Below are 13,186 nucleotides of genomic sequence, written 5' to 3'. Positions count from 1 at the left end.
TCCTTCATTTTCTATTCATTTTTTCTTTCCTTTTAATACACTATCTGTAATAGAAATGTAAATAGGTTAAAATCAAAATCAATAAGAACAATTTTAATGTATCTTGCGCACCATTAACCCTTGAACTTTGACTTCTGTTCTTTCATCACGTGTGTGTTTTTTTGGCGCCTAAATTCAAACACTGTATGTATTTAACCAGAGAAGGCTGTATCTGTTCACTACATGTCATCCCCTGAGGAAGAAGTGGTTTACACTTTGAAACGCGTCGGGAATTAAATGGTTAAACTTCTCATGTGGTAGTATCTTTATCCTGGTCAATATTTTGATGTGTTACATGACCCTCTTCCCATTGAAAAAAATTAAGTTGGATCCAAAATGGCCACCTCTTCACCACCCATCTTGAAAAGTTCCCCCCCTCCCATATACTAAGGTGCCACAAACAGGAAGTTGATATCACCAACATTCCGATTTTATTTAGGTGTATTCATATAAATGACCCACCCTGTAGTTGTAACAAGTTCAGACATGTTAGTTTTCAAAAACCAATAGTTTTCTTGATAAGCAGAGATTGTCAAAAAGAACGTAAGTTTCTAGAGCTGCGCTCATTGCAAAAACTTTTCCTCTCTGCAGATGGGTGCTTTATATTAATGGCAAAGAAAAAATAACTGACTGCCCTTCTGTTAATGATGGTAAATGGCATCACATAGTTGCTACTTGGACAAATACTGACGGGTCCTGGAAAGTCTATATTGATGGAAAACTCTCTGATCATGGGAAAGGCTTATCAGTGGGCGAACATATACCTGGTAGGTTACAGACACAAATGAATCATGAATCTAACATATTGGTAGAAAATAAATACAAAATGAACAGTTAAATGCAAAATTCAATTCTGCTAGATCTGTATTTAATAGAATTGAAAAGTTTTTGTGAGCAATAATAACTTTTATAATAAGTGCTGCTCTATGTATTGGCAATCCAGTTATGAGAGCAAGTTCTACCATATATTATAACAAAATCTATTTAGGAAATGGGCAATAATAATATTTTCTTAATTTTGCCCATTAAAAAGATTGTACAACTTGACATCTGCAATAAAATGTTTTCAGGATTCAGCTCTAAAGAGAGCTCTGGAGACATGACTAAACTCAATGAATATACTGTAGGTATAAATTGAAAAAGTGTATGGGTGATTTATGAAGCAATTTGCATTTTACAAAGCAATAAAACACAAAATAATAATCCTAAATGTGGTAAAAGCAACTTAAAAAGCTAGAGTTAGATGTGAAGTATGCAATATGCCTTGTAATGTGGCCTAAATTGATTCATTTTGGTTTTTACAGGAGGGGGTGCTTTAGTCCTTGCACAAGAACAAGATCAAAGGGGGGAAGGTTTCAACCCAGCAGAATCTTTTGTTGGGTCTATCAGTCAGCTTAATATATGGGATTATCCACTCCCGCCTGAGCAGGTATGTTTCTGCTCTTACGCAACAAACACATGACTTGTTTTTTCACTTTTGTAATATGCAAAATTTGACTTTAAATTTATTTTCAAGGTGAAATTATTGGCTACTTCATGCCCACATGATCTTCAAAGGGGAAATGTATTAGCTTGGGCCGATTTTCTGCCTGGTGTGATTGGGAAAGTTAAAGTAGACAACAAGAGCATATTCTGTTCCGGTAAGTCAGAATGTTTTTCAGTTTTTTCTTTCCTGCCTCTTTCATCACTGAATACAAATTATACATCATTTTCCTTGTTGCTAACTAAATGCAGAGGTCCACAAAAACATTTAAAGCATGAGACCAACATTTTGTTTAATTTCTTAATGACCTAAAATGTACTTTTTCATCATTAATCGATATGGAAAGTTTGAAGCTGGCTCAAGACCTGAGCTTGCTTCATACCAGCAGATGCCAGCTGGGTTACAGTATTAGTTCATATCGCTGTAGTTTAACCATGGAAATGCCACTGTCAATTAAGGCGATCTGATAGCAGGGACCTTTTAGCAACCAGGGGCCTGCTAAAGGTCTCTGTTATTGCCATGTTGGTCCTCCTTTAAAGCTTAGCCAAAGGCTGAGCTTCACAGAAGAACAGCGATTTCTATACTACTGTACTGTACTATTGCTGTATATAGTATAAGCGATTAGACAATTTCATGTTCAAGTTCCTTGAGAAAATAATAATAAAGTAAAAAATAGTAAAAACGTCTTAAAAAATTAATAAAAAATATTTCACAATTTGCCCCCTCATCAAGGTGTGAAGATAGCTGGTCTTGGAGAATTGGGGCCAATTAGTGCTATAAAATGAAAACCAAAGAACAATGGCTGAATTGCTTTTTTTAGCAATTTCGCAACACTTTCGATTTGATTTCTGTTTTCCAGTACACTGTATGGTAAAATAAATGATGTCATATGAAACAACCACCCATCCTACAGCAAAAAAAAGCCCTGACATGGCTATGTCAATGGAGAAATAAAAAGCACTTGGGAATTTTTTTGTTTTTGCACGTTTATTTTTTTTCACCCTTTCTTCCAAGAATCATCTTATCTAGCCAAAGAATATGTTATACATTACACTTGTGGGTTATTTTGGAGTATAATAGAGTCGCAGCCAAAATTTTGGACCCTGAAGCTTTCTTAACAGCAATTAAACCTCTCGCTCTCTCTGAACTTCTTGATGATTCTTCTTGATGATGCGATACATTCTTGATTTTGGGGAAATCTTTAAAGCAACAATGTCCTTGCCTGTAAAGCCCTTTTGATGCAAAGCAATAATAATGCAAATGTTTCCTTGGAGGTAACTCTTCTTAACAGAAGAAGACAAAGAATTTGAGTGGAAGCCCCCTTTTAAAGCAACCAGTCAGCTCATATAAATAAATCAGCAAGACATAGTGATCTCACCAACCTTGTCCTTGTTAACACTCTCCTCTAAGCTAAAAAGTGTTTTTCATAAAGGTACATTATAAAATGTTATGGTTTCTTAATTTGAAAGTTTAACACAGTTTTTATGTATTACAGTCATATGTAAAAGTTTGGGCACCCCTATTAATGTTAACCTTTTTTCTTTATAACAATTTTGTTTTTTGCAACAGCTATTTCAGTTTCATATATCTAATAACTGATGGACTCAGTTTTATTTCTGGATTCAAATGAGGTTTATTGTACTAACAGAAAATGTGCAATCTGCATTTAAACAAAATTTGACCGGTGCAAAAGTATGGGCACCCCTATCATTTTCTTGATTTGAACACTCCTAACTACTTTTTAATGACTTCCTGAAGCACTAAATTGGTTTTGTAACCTCATTGAGCTTTGAACTTCATAGCCAGGTGTATCAAATCATGAGAAAAGGTATTTAAAGTGGCCACTTGCAAGTAGTTCTCCTATTTGATTCTCCTATGAAGAGTGGCATCATGGGCTCCTCAAAACAACTCTCAAATGATCTGAAAACAAAGATTATTCAACATAGCTTTTCAGGGGAGGATACAAAAAGTTGTCTCAGAGATTTAACCTGTCAGTTTCCACTGTGAGGAACATAGTAAGGAAATGGAAGAACACAGGTACAGTTCTTGTTAAGCCCAGAAGTGGCAGGCCAAGAAAAATATCAGAAAGGCAGAGAAGAAGAATGGTGAGAACAGTCAAGGACAATCCACAGACCACCTCCAAAGACCTGCAGCATCATCTTGCTGCAGATGGTGTCACTGTGCATCGGTCAACAATACAGCGCACTTTGCACAAGGAGAAGCTGTATGGGAGAGTGATGCGAAAGAAGCCGTTTCTGCAAGCACGCCACAAACAGAGTCGCCTGAGGTCTGCAAAAGCACATGTGGACAAGCCAGTTACATTTTGGAAGAAGGTCCTGTGGACTGATGAAACAAAGATTGAGTTGTTTGGTCATACAAAAAGGCGTTATGCATGCGCTGTATTGTTGACCGATGCACAGTGACACCATCTGCAGCAAGATGATGCTGCAGGTCTTTGGAGGTGGTCTGTGGATTGTCCTTGACTGTTCTCACCATTCTTCTTCTCTGCCTTTCTGATATTTTTCTTGGCCTGCCACTTCTGGGCATAACAAGAACTGTACCTGTGTTCTTCCATTTCCTTACTATGTTCCTCACAGTGGAAACTGACAGGTTAAATCTCTGAGACAACTTTTTGTATCCTTCCCCTGAAAAGCTATGTTGAATAATCTTTGTTTTCTGATCATTTGAGAGTTGTTTTGAGGAGCCCATGATGCCACTCTTCATAGGAGAATCAAATAGGAGAACTACTTGCAAGTGGCCACCTTAAATACCTTTTCTCATGATTTGATACACCTGGCTATGAAGTTTAAAGCTCAATGAGGTTACAAAACCAATTTAGTGCTTCAGGAAGTCAGTAAAAAGTAGTTAGGAGTGTCCAAATCAAGAAAATGATAAGGGTGCCCATACTTTTGCACCGGTCAAATTTTGTTTAAATGCAGATTGCACATTTTCTGTTAGTACAATAAACCTCATTTGAATCCAGAAATATAACTGAGTCCATCAGTTATTAGATATATGAAACTGAAATAGCTGTTGCAAAAAACAAAATTGTTATAAAGAAAAAAGGTTAACATTAATAGGGGTGCCCAAACTTTTACATATGACTGTATATTTGAAACCATTCTCGTAGAAATAATTTATATTTGATTTTTATGCAGATTGCCCTGTCTTGGAAGGTCTGTCACCTCATTTGCATGCATCTGTCAGTGATTTAAAACCAGGTTCCAAGATCAGCTTGAACTGTGATCCTGGCTATCAGATTGTGGGCAGTTCAGAACAGCAATGTCTTAACCTAGGAAAATGGGACCAACCTCTGCCTCATTGTGAAAGTTAGTATCCTACTTGGAATTTGCAAAATGTGACACAAATTAATGGGGATTTTTAGGTTAATATTCATACCTGTTGAAATAATATCTCTCTAAATCTTGGGAACGATAAAAATAACATTAGGTAATGACCATGAAGCTATTAGTCTTGCAGCCTTAGTATAGATTACCATGGAATAAATTCTAAATTTTCAGCAGTATGTCATTCAGCTTTAAGGTCTTGTTTAAGTGCTTTTAGTGCAAAAAATAAGTAGTTCTAGAATTTCCAATTTATGTTTGATAATGGATTATAAATAAGATTTTCTTTTAAGGCAATAACCACTTTGCATCAAATTGGTATCCAGCCCTTTATAATGTGCAACCATCTGCTACTTTAACATTTATAATGTGCTTGAAGTATTACTGTATAAATGTATTTGGTTAACTTGAATATCTACTTTCCTAACTGATTTGCTCCCATGAAATAAAGCTAATATGTAATAATATATGGTTAGATTCATTTGTAATGATATGTCAATTTTGCTATTTTGCTCCAAAATTCATCATTTTATTAAGGAATCAGTTGCGGAAAGCCTCCTTATCTGAGAAATGGTATTAATACGAATGAAAACTTTTTTGCTGGAAGCACTGTCACATACCAATGTAATATTGGATACTACCTGCTTGGAGATTCAAGGATGTTTTGTACAGACAATGGAAGCTGGGACGGTACCTCACCCACGTGCCTGGGTAAGCTCACTCTTATGTATTAAAGAAGTTGTCCAACATATCATATATCCATAAAAGAGTATGGGATAAAGGTATGAAAGTTGTCAAACTGAATGCTGGACACCCCATTGGACAAAGTCCCGGTGTGCATGGAGCAGTAGTGAGCATGTGCGACCACTGTTCTATTCACATTCACCAGCTGTAGGATTGGTGGTCGCACATGCTCATTATCAATGCAAACACTCAGGATTTTCGTCCTCCATTGTCAGGGACAGTTGAGTCTGAGCAGCTGAACTTCCAATTATCATACATTTATAATACTTCTTTGGTGAATTGGTGATACATGTGTTTGGGAATCAGACACTAATATATTAACTGTAGTACCATACAAAGAGGGATGTATATCAAGGTTTTTTAAAGGCTTATTCCCATCTCAACCGTTAAATGCAAAAAACAGGTATAACTCTGCCCAGCTTCAAACCACTGGAGGTGGGCCTACAGCAATCACCAAGAGAGGCTGAGCTACAACATTTCCATAACTCCTAAGTTACTGAAACTGTAGTTCAACTGCGCTCAGCTCCAATTGTCAGAGCCGTCGACATAACTAAATAATGAGTTAATCCTTTTGAACAAGCACAGATAGGCAGCCTGTTTCATGACATCTAAAATCCTTGTGACCTCCAAGGATGGTCCTTATGATTGAAAGTAAAAGGACTCTTAAAGGGAATCTGTCACCTCTTTTTTGCGTGGTCCGATGGGCGGTGTTTTTGCTCCTTCGCTCTACCCCTCCTTGGCCGCTGTACGCAATATCACAGGTAATTTCCATAGTTCTCATCCATATTTCGCGCGTGCGCATTGCAATCTCCACTTGCGGGTACGCAGTATGCTTTGCCCAACTTGGGGCAAATCCGAAAAGTATTAGTGCGCATGAGCCGGTGAACTATGTCCCGGAACACAGAAATGGCAGCGAAATACTTCCGGGACATAGTACTTCTGGCACATGCAAACGACTTTTTTTCTGGCTTAGCCTGTAGTTGGGCAAAACATACTGCGCACGCATGAGTGGAGATTGCAATGCGCACGGGCGAAATATGGACGAGAACTACGGAAATTACCTGAAATATTGCGTAGCACAGCCAAGGAGGGGTGGAGGGAAGGACCAAAATCACCGCCCATCAGACTGGACCTAACTAATTTACATACAGCGTGAAAATGAGGTGACAGATTCCCTTTAAGCAAACTGGAGATGAAGTATTGTACAAGATAAGTAAGCAGATTTCTCAGTTCTGCAATAATATTAAATTACAAGGTATGATCAGTTATTGCACTGGTGTTAGGCTTTGAGTTGATTCATTGCTTTATTTCAATTTATATATTGTACTCTACCTGCTTGTGTTTATACCTGACTTTTGTGTTTTAAGATGTTGATGAATGCGCAGTTGGATCAGATTGCAATAAACACGCCTCGTGCACAAATACCAATGGCTCTTACATTTGCACCTGTATACTGCCATACACTGGTGATGGAAAAACATGTACAGGTAAATATGGTAGGGGGTTGGTTGTAAAAGAAATATAGCCCAAAATGGGCAGTTACCCATGTCCCATCAGACCTGCTTGTGTTTATACGAAATATTAGGGAATATAGACATCATGGAGTATAGTTGCCTGCTTTGGGCCCCTCAATGAGCCTCAATCAATGATCGTTAAGGCGCTTTGACTTTTGGTCTGGTGGACTCTCCAGGTAAACACAGAAGTTATGTCCTAGGGTCTTAAGCGCCTATCCCTCTATCAGCTACACTTATTTAAACATATCTTTTACTACTGTGGCTGGCTGTTGTCAGATTGAACAGGTTATCTCTAGTAAGATTAAAACTTTAAATACTACTTTAAGAAGAATATAATATCAATCTCTTAAAGCTGCATGACATGCATATTTGTCATGAGCACGTCACTTATTGCTCCATGACAAATATGTACGTCATGCTGATCACACGGTACAACTTGAATACCAGTGCAATCACCTAGAGAAGCCTGACTGATATATACTCCGGCTCTAACATTTGAACACCTCATATGCCTCTGTGACTGGTGACAGAGGGAGCATGCTCCCTCTGTCAGCTCATCTGTAACCCTGCAGGCCTCCAAGTCTGCTATACACCAGAACCTATCAGACGCCCCTGATTTCATTTGGAAAAATGGAGAACCGTCACATATTTGCTATTGCTATATCTGTAATGTCATATGCCATAACACTAAATCATTATTTATCTGGCACGGTGAACACAAGAAAAATTACAAACAAATGCCAGAATAGCGATTTTTGCTCAGCCCATCTAAAAAAAGCAAAACTAAATAAAAAATTATCAAAAGTTGTAGCTATCCCAAAATGGTATCAATAACTACAAGAGCTTGTTATGCAAAAACAAGCTATCAAACAGCACAGTAAATGAAAAAATGAAAAAGTTTTAGTTCATAGATCACAATGCGAAAAATACAGTATATATACAGTATTCTAATTAAAAAAGTAATTTCTTGTGGAAAAGTAGCAAAATGTAAAAAAAAAAGGTATAAATTAGATATCACTGTAATAATAATAACCCATATTATAAAATTGTATCATTATTTATCATGTATGGTGCATACTGCAAGAAAGAGATACTAAACACTAGAAGAATTACTTGATTTTTTCATTTAGCCTCACAAAAAAAGGAATTAAAAGTGATCAAAAAGCTCTTTGTTTCCTAAAATGGCAACATTGAAAACTGCAGTTTGTCTCACAAAAGAAATAATTCCTCACGCAACTCTGTTTGCGGATGTATGAAGATGGAAATATGGTGAACCTTCCAAAAAAATGATATTTCTTTTTTAAATTAATTTTTTTATGTGAGACTATTAAAACCTAAAAAAACCTATATAAATTGAGAATTGTCATTATAATATTGGCATGCAGATTGAAGATAATATGGCAATTAAACAGAATAGTGAATAATGTTTCAATGAAACAAACATTTTTCCCTGGAATTGTTGTTTATTTTGTACATTTTACCTCCAAAAAGGATATTAAAAAGTAAAAAAATCAGCATGCACCAGAAAATGATACAAAACAGCATCATTTCATGCAAAAAATAGCCTTTGTACAGATCCATTGGTATGTAATTTCTTTTATTGATGTTGTAGAACCAGTGAAATGTCAAGTTCCGAGTGGGTTGGAAAATGGAAAATTTTCTGGTGACTACTTTGGTGTTGGAAGTGATCTGACTTTTTCATGCAATGAGGGATATAACCTGATCGGAAGTGTGAAAGCCACATGTTTGGAGTCTGGAGACTGGAACGTCGAAATTCCCTACTGCCAAGGTACAGAAAACTGTTAAAGGTGATATTTTTATTGTAATATTATAATAATGTCCACTATTATCCTTAGACATTTATTGTCACCACAGTTTTGTGCTTCCGAGTCTGGCGAGTGAATGCCAGTATCCCTCACCTACTCCATACAAAGAAAGCTTCTGTGCTTGCATTGAGAAGCACCATTAATTAATGATACTGACCTATGTGTATGACAATGATCACTATTGCAGTAATGAGATATTGTGTTGTTGCCCAGTTCCGACTTGGCTGTGTTTACTGTGGCACCAGAAGTGTTGTCCCACAGCATAGGTAGATGGGACTAATGTTCAATTTTGGCTCTGAGTGAGCATGTGTGCAGCAAGAACATGAGACATAGACGTTCTGTGAGGCAAGGGTTAAGGTCTGGGCATTGTCAGTCACAGATAAGCACGTCATAGAGAATGAATGACTGAAGTCTAAGGAGAATTTTCAAACAAGCTACCACTATATGAAGGCGGTGAGGGAGACTGTGGGAGGCGTTGTGGTACTGAAAGCCCTCAATTGGTCACTTGAAAAGCAAGAAAGGGCTCCAAAGGCCGTGCAGTCAAGGTGTGGTTTTCCAGAGAGCCAGCATTATTAGGATGTCAAATTAGCCATGAAAACATTTAGCATAGGACCAGGGAATGTTAGCCTATGAGGCCAATGACGGACTCAAACTAAGGGCTCGCTCACATGAGCGTATAACATGGCCGAGTGCTTTCTGATGTTTTATCGGATAGCACTCGGCCCAGTGTTTTACTATGGGGCATCTCCGATCTCGACAGATTCAGCATGAGAAAACAATCGAAAGATGCTGTGAGTGGCTGTGACACTCGGTTCCCACGCACCCTTACAAATCTATGGGTGCATGTGAAACATAAGACTGCACTCACATGTCATTCGAGTGCAGTGCGATTACCGCAACACAGACAATGGAGAAGATGTGTCCATCTCCTCTTCACCTGTGCTGAGATTTTCTCATGCTAGTTACAGTTGTGGCCAAAAGTATTGACACCCCTGCAATTCTGTCAGATAACACTCAGTTTCTTCCTGAAAATGATTGCAAACACAAATTCTTTGGTATTATTATCTTCATTTAATTTGTCTTAAATGAAAAAACACAAAAAGAATTGTCCTAAAGCCAAATTGGATATAATTCCACACCAAACATAAAAAAGAGGGTGGACAAAAGTATTGGCACTGTTCGAAAAATCATGTGATGCTTCTCTAATTTGTGTAATTAACAGCACCTGTAACTTACCTGTGGCACCTAACAGGTGTTGGCAATAGCTAAATCACACTTGCAGCCAGTTAACATGGATTAAAGTTGACTCAACCTCTGTCCTGTGTCCTTGTGTGTACCACATTGAGTATGGAGAAAAGAAAGAAGACCAAAGAACTGTCTGAGGACTTGAGAAACCAAATTGTGAGGAAGCATGAGCAATCTCAAGGCTACAAGTCCATCTCCAAAGACCTGAATTGCAGGGGTGTCAATAGTTTTGGCCACAACTGTATTTGCAGAATCGGCCCCGATTCTCATGCATGAGAGTATCTACATCCTAAGGATGGGGTCATACTTGCTTGTGCCATGCGAGAAACTCACGCACCAATACCTGGCACTACCGCCGGCTCTCTGACTGGAGTGTCCGGCTGCATGTCTTTTTATGCAGCTGCACACTCCAGTCCCGAGTGTCGGCGGGAGTGCTGGGTATCACGCGAGTTTCTCGCATTGCACTCGCAAGTGTGACCCTGGCCTAAGAGTGAATGTGTTCCATGATTGAGAGATAAAATAAAAGATAAAAGTTTTGCAGATAGGTCAATTTTTAATGACAAACAATGAAATAAATGATGACTGGTGATGATGAAGTAATTTTTCAGGATGATAATGCATCTTGCCACAGCAGAGATTTTTAGGCCATGACCACAAGGCGGGTGTACATATTGAATTTTCCAGTTAGATTTTCAGGATTTAAATGTTTCTGCACATTACAGTAGCAGTGTTCTAAACTAGATTTTAAGAAACCTCACACACTCAGTGCAGAGAAAGAAGGCAGTTTAAGTTGCCGCCACAGATTTCACCCTTGCCATTAGTAAAACGTATGGCAAATCTGCCACGTTGTTGCAACTATAGAATTTGGCCCCATTCACTCATCCATTTCTGTGTCCATATGCAGTCTGTTTTTTTTTTAAGTGCCACAAATACAGACACACACACACCCATTGTATTTAATGGTGGTGTGCACGTCAAGTTTTTCACACGGACACATGTCAGTTTTTTATCACCAGCATGGACAATATGCATGCCGCACACGTGCACACTGATGGCACACGGATAACATTCCCTGGCACATTCCCGGCACCTGGGAAGAACAGGTACAGTTCGCACTGTTCCCAGGCGCCGGCTTCTGAAGGCAGCTCTCATTATTGTCACTTGGTCTCCCTGAGATCAGCGGGACTAGGTGACAATGATGGGAGTTGTATTCAGCACCCACTGTTTCCATCCTGTGTAAAATAAAGAATTAAATAAAAAAAATGGCTTGGGCTCCCACACAATTTTCATAGCCAGCAAAGGGAAAGCACATGGCTGGGGGCTGATGTTAACAATCTGGGAAAAGGGACAATATCTCAAAAGGTTCCCTGGCTATTACCGTATTTTTCGGACTATAATAATATAATATAAGGAAAATGGGGGGTGCGTCTTATAGTCCAGATGTACCGACTCTGGCTGTGGTGGGGAGGTGGTGAAGCAGCAGCGGCGGAACAGCAGATCATAGGAGGCATGGTCTGAGGCTAACTCATGTGCCCGCTGCTAAAGAGAAAAGAAAATTCACTGCATTCCATGCCTATGGGCATGGAGGGCAATGAATATTCATTTCTCTTTTATAGCATCCTGGTATGCATGGCCCCATCCCTGTCACTGTATGCAGGGCCCCAATCCCCATCCTGGTATGCATGGCCCCATGAGAGAAACATAAAAAAAAAAGACATTACACTTACCTTACTCCGCTCCCTTGCAGTGTCTTCTTCTGGTGACAGCAGCTGCTTTATGCTTGCAAGTAGCGCATGGCAGGGACATCATGTGCTGATAACAAGCTAAAGGACAGCTGCCGGAATACTCACTGCTCTGCACGCCGGGACTATGTGTGTGGAAGGCAGTGAGTATTCATTGCTCGGTGTTTAGTAATATGGTAATAACAGCTCACAGCTGTTTGTTTAGCCTTCTATGGTGAATTTTCAGGGAACCCAGAAAAAAAGACATAGGGTCACCTTATATATTCAAACCAGCAAAGGCTAAAGAGACAGCTGTGAGTTGATATTAATAGCCTGGAAGGGGCCAGATATATATCCACCCAGGCTACCATCATCAGTTCTCTGCCACGCCAGAAATGGTGTATCCGTATGATGCACCAAATTTGGTACTTAACCTTGCTCTTCCCAATTGCCCTTTGAATTTATATGGGGACCCTACGTCATTTTTTTTCTGGGTTCTCTGATAAACTCATCAGGAAAGGTTAAGCAAACTGCTGTAAGCTATTATTAATAGTCTGGGAACCTTTTGAGTTTTTTTTTCAGATTATTAACATCAGCCCCCAGTCAATGGATTTCCATCTGCTGGTTATGAAAATGACGACATTTTTTATTTTACTCTTTATTTTACACAGGAGGGACACAGCTGCTGCTGAATACAACTCCGATCATTGTCGCTTGGTCATGCTGATCTTAAGGAGACCAAGCGAAATTGATGAGACAGAAACCTTCAGCAGCTGGTGCCTGGGATCAGCGAGAACTGTACTGCTTTTCCCAGGCACCAGTACATGTCACATAGACTGCACAAAGGTGTAAAGAATGGACACATGAATATGGACGGACAGCAAAGGAACACACAGATGTCACACAGACATATGAATGTCACATGGACATACGGATGCACACGGACACGGACCACTGATCTCACCAGTGCTGGTTTTTCCTGTGCAGGAATCACATGAATGTAGATTTTCTGCTGACAAAATTCCACAGTGGATACAGGATGATCTATATGCATATATTATTAAATATTTGCATCATGAAAGACATAGCAACCCATGACATTCCAGGAAACAGTCTGGATGTCAACCAAATTGAAAATGTATAGTTGGAATAAAAAAAAGTGAAGATAAACCTTCTAGATATAAAGTATTGACCAAATACTTTGTGTCATATTTGTGTTTTGTGTATTGAAAAAAAATATCATCAGAAAATGGCCTGCTTATTAAGGCTA

At 38.8% G+C, this 13,186-nt stretch overlaps 1 protein-coding gene across 2 annotated transcripts in view; it reads left to right on the top strand.

Moving 5' to 3' along the window:
- Window positions 1-13,186, top strand: part of SVEP1 (sushi, von Willebrand factor type A, EGF and pentraxin domain containing 1) — a 543,713-nt gene that overhangs the window by 400,670 nt on the left and 129,857 nt on the right. For both annotated transcript variants that reach the window (XM_073552438.1, XM_073552437.1), the window contains exons 27-33: window positions 631-806; window positions 1,344-1,468; window positions 1,556-1,679; window positions 4,681-4,851; window positions 5,404-5,577; window positions 6,978-7,097; window positions 8,737-8,913. In XM_073552438.1, the coding sequence (XP_073408539.1) occupies window positions 631-806; window positions 1,344-1,468; window positions 1,556-1,679; window positions 4,681-4,851; window positions 5,404-5,577; window positions 6,978-7,097; window positions 8,737-8,913 (1,067 nt within the window). The remainder of the gene's footprint in view (window positions 1-630; window positions 807-1,343; window positions 1,469-1,555; window positions 1,680-4,680; window positions 4,852-5,403; window positions 5,578-6,977; window positions 7,098-8,736; window positions 8,914-13,186) is intronic.

The sequence above is a fragment of the Dendrobates tinctorius genome, unplaced genomic scaffold (genome assembly GCF_039654945.1).
Source record: "Dendrobates tinctorius isolate UK_male_01 unplaced genomic scaffold, ASM3965494v1 ptg000191l, whole genome shotgun sequence".
NCBI lineage: Eukaryota > Metazoa > Chordata > Amphibia > Anura > Dendrobatidae > Dendrobates > Dendrobates tinctorius.
This window is presented reverse-complemented; position numbering and strand designations above follow the sequence as displayed.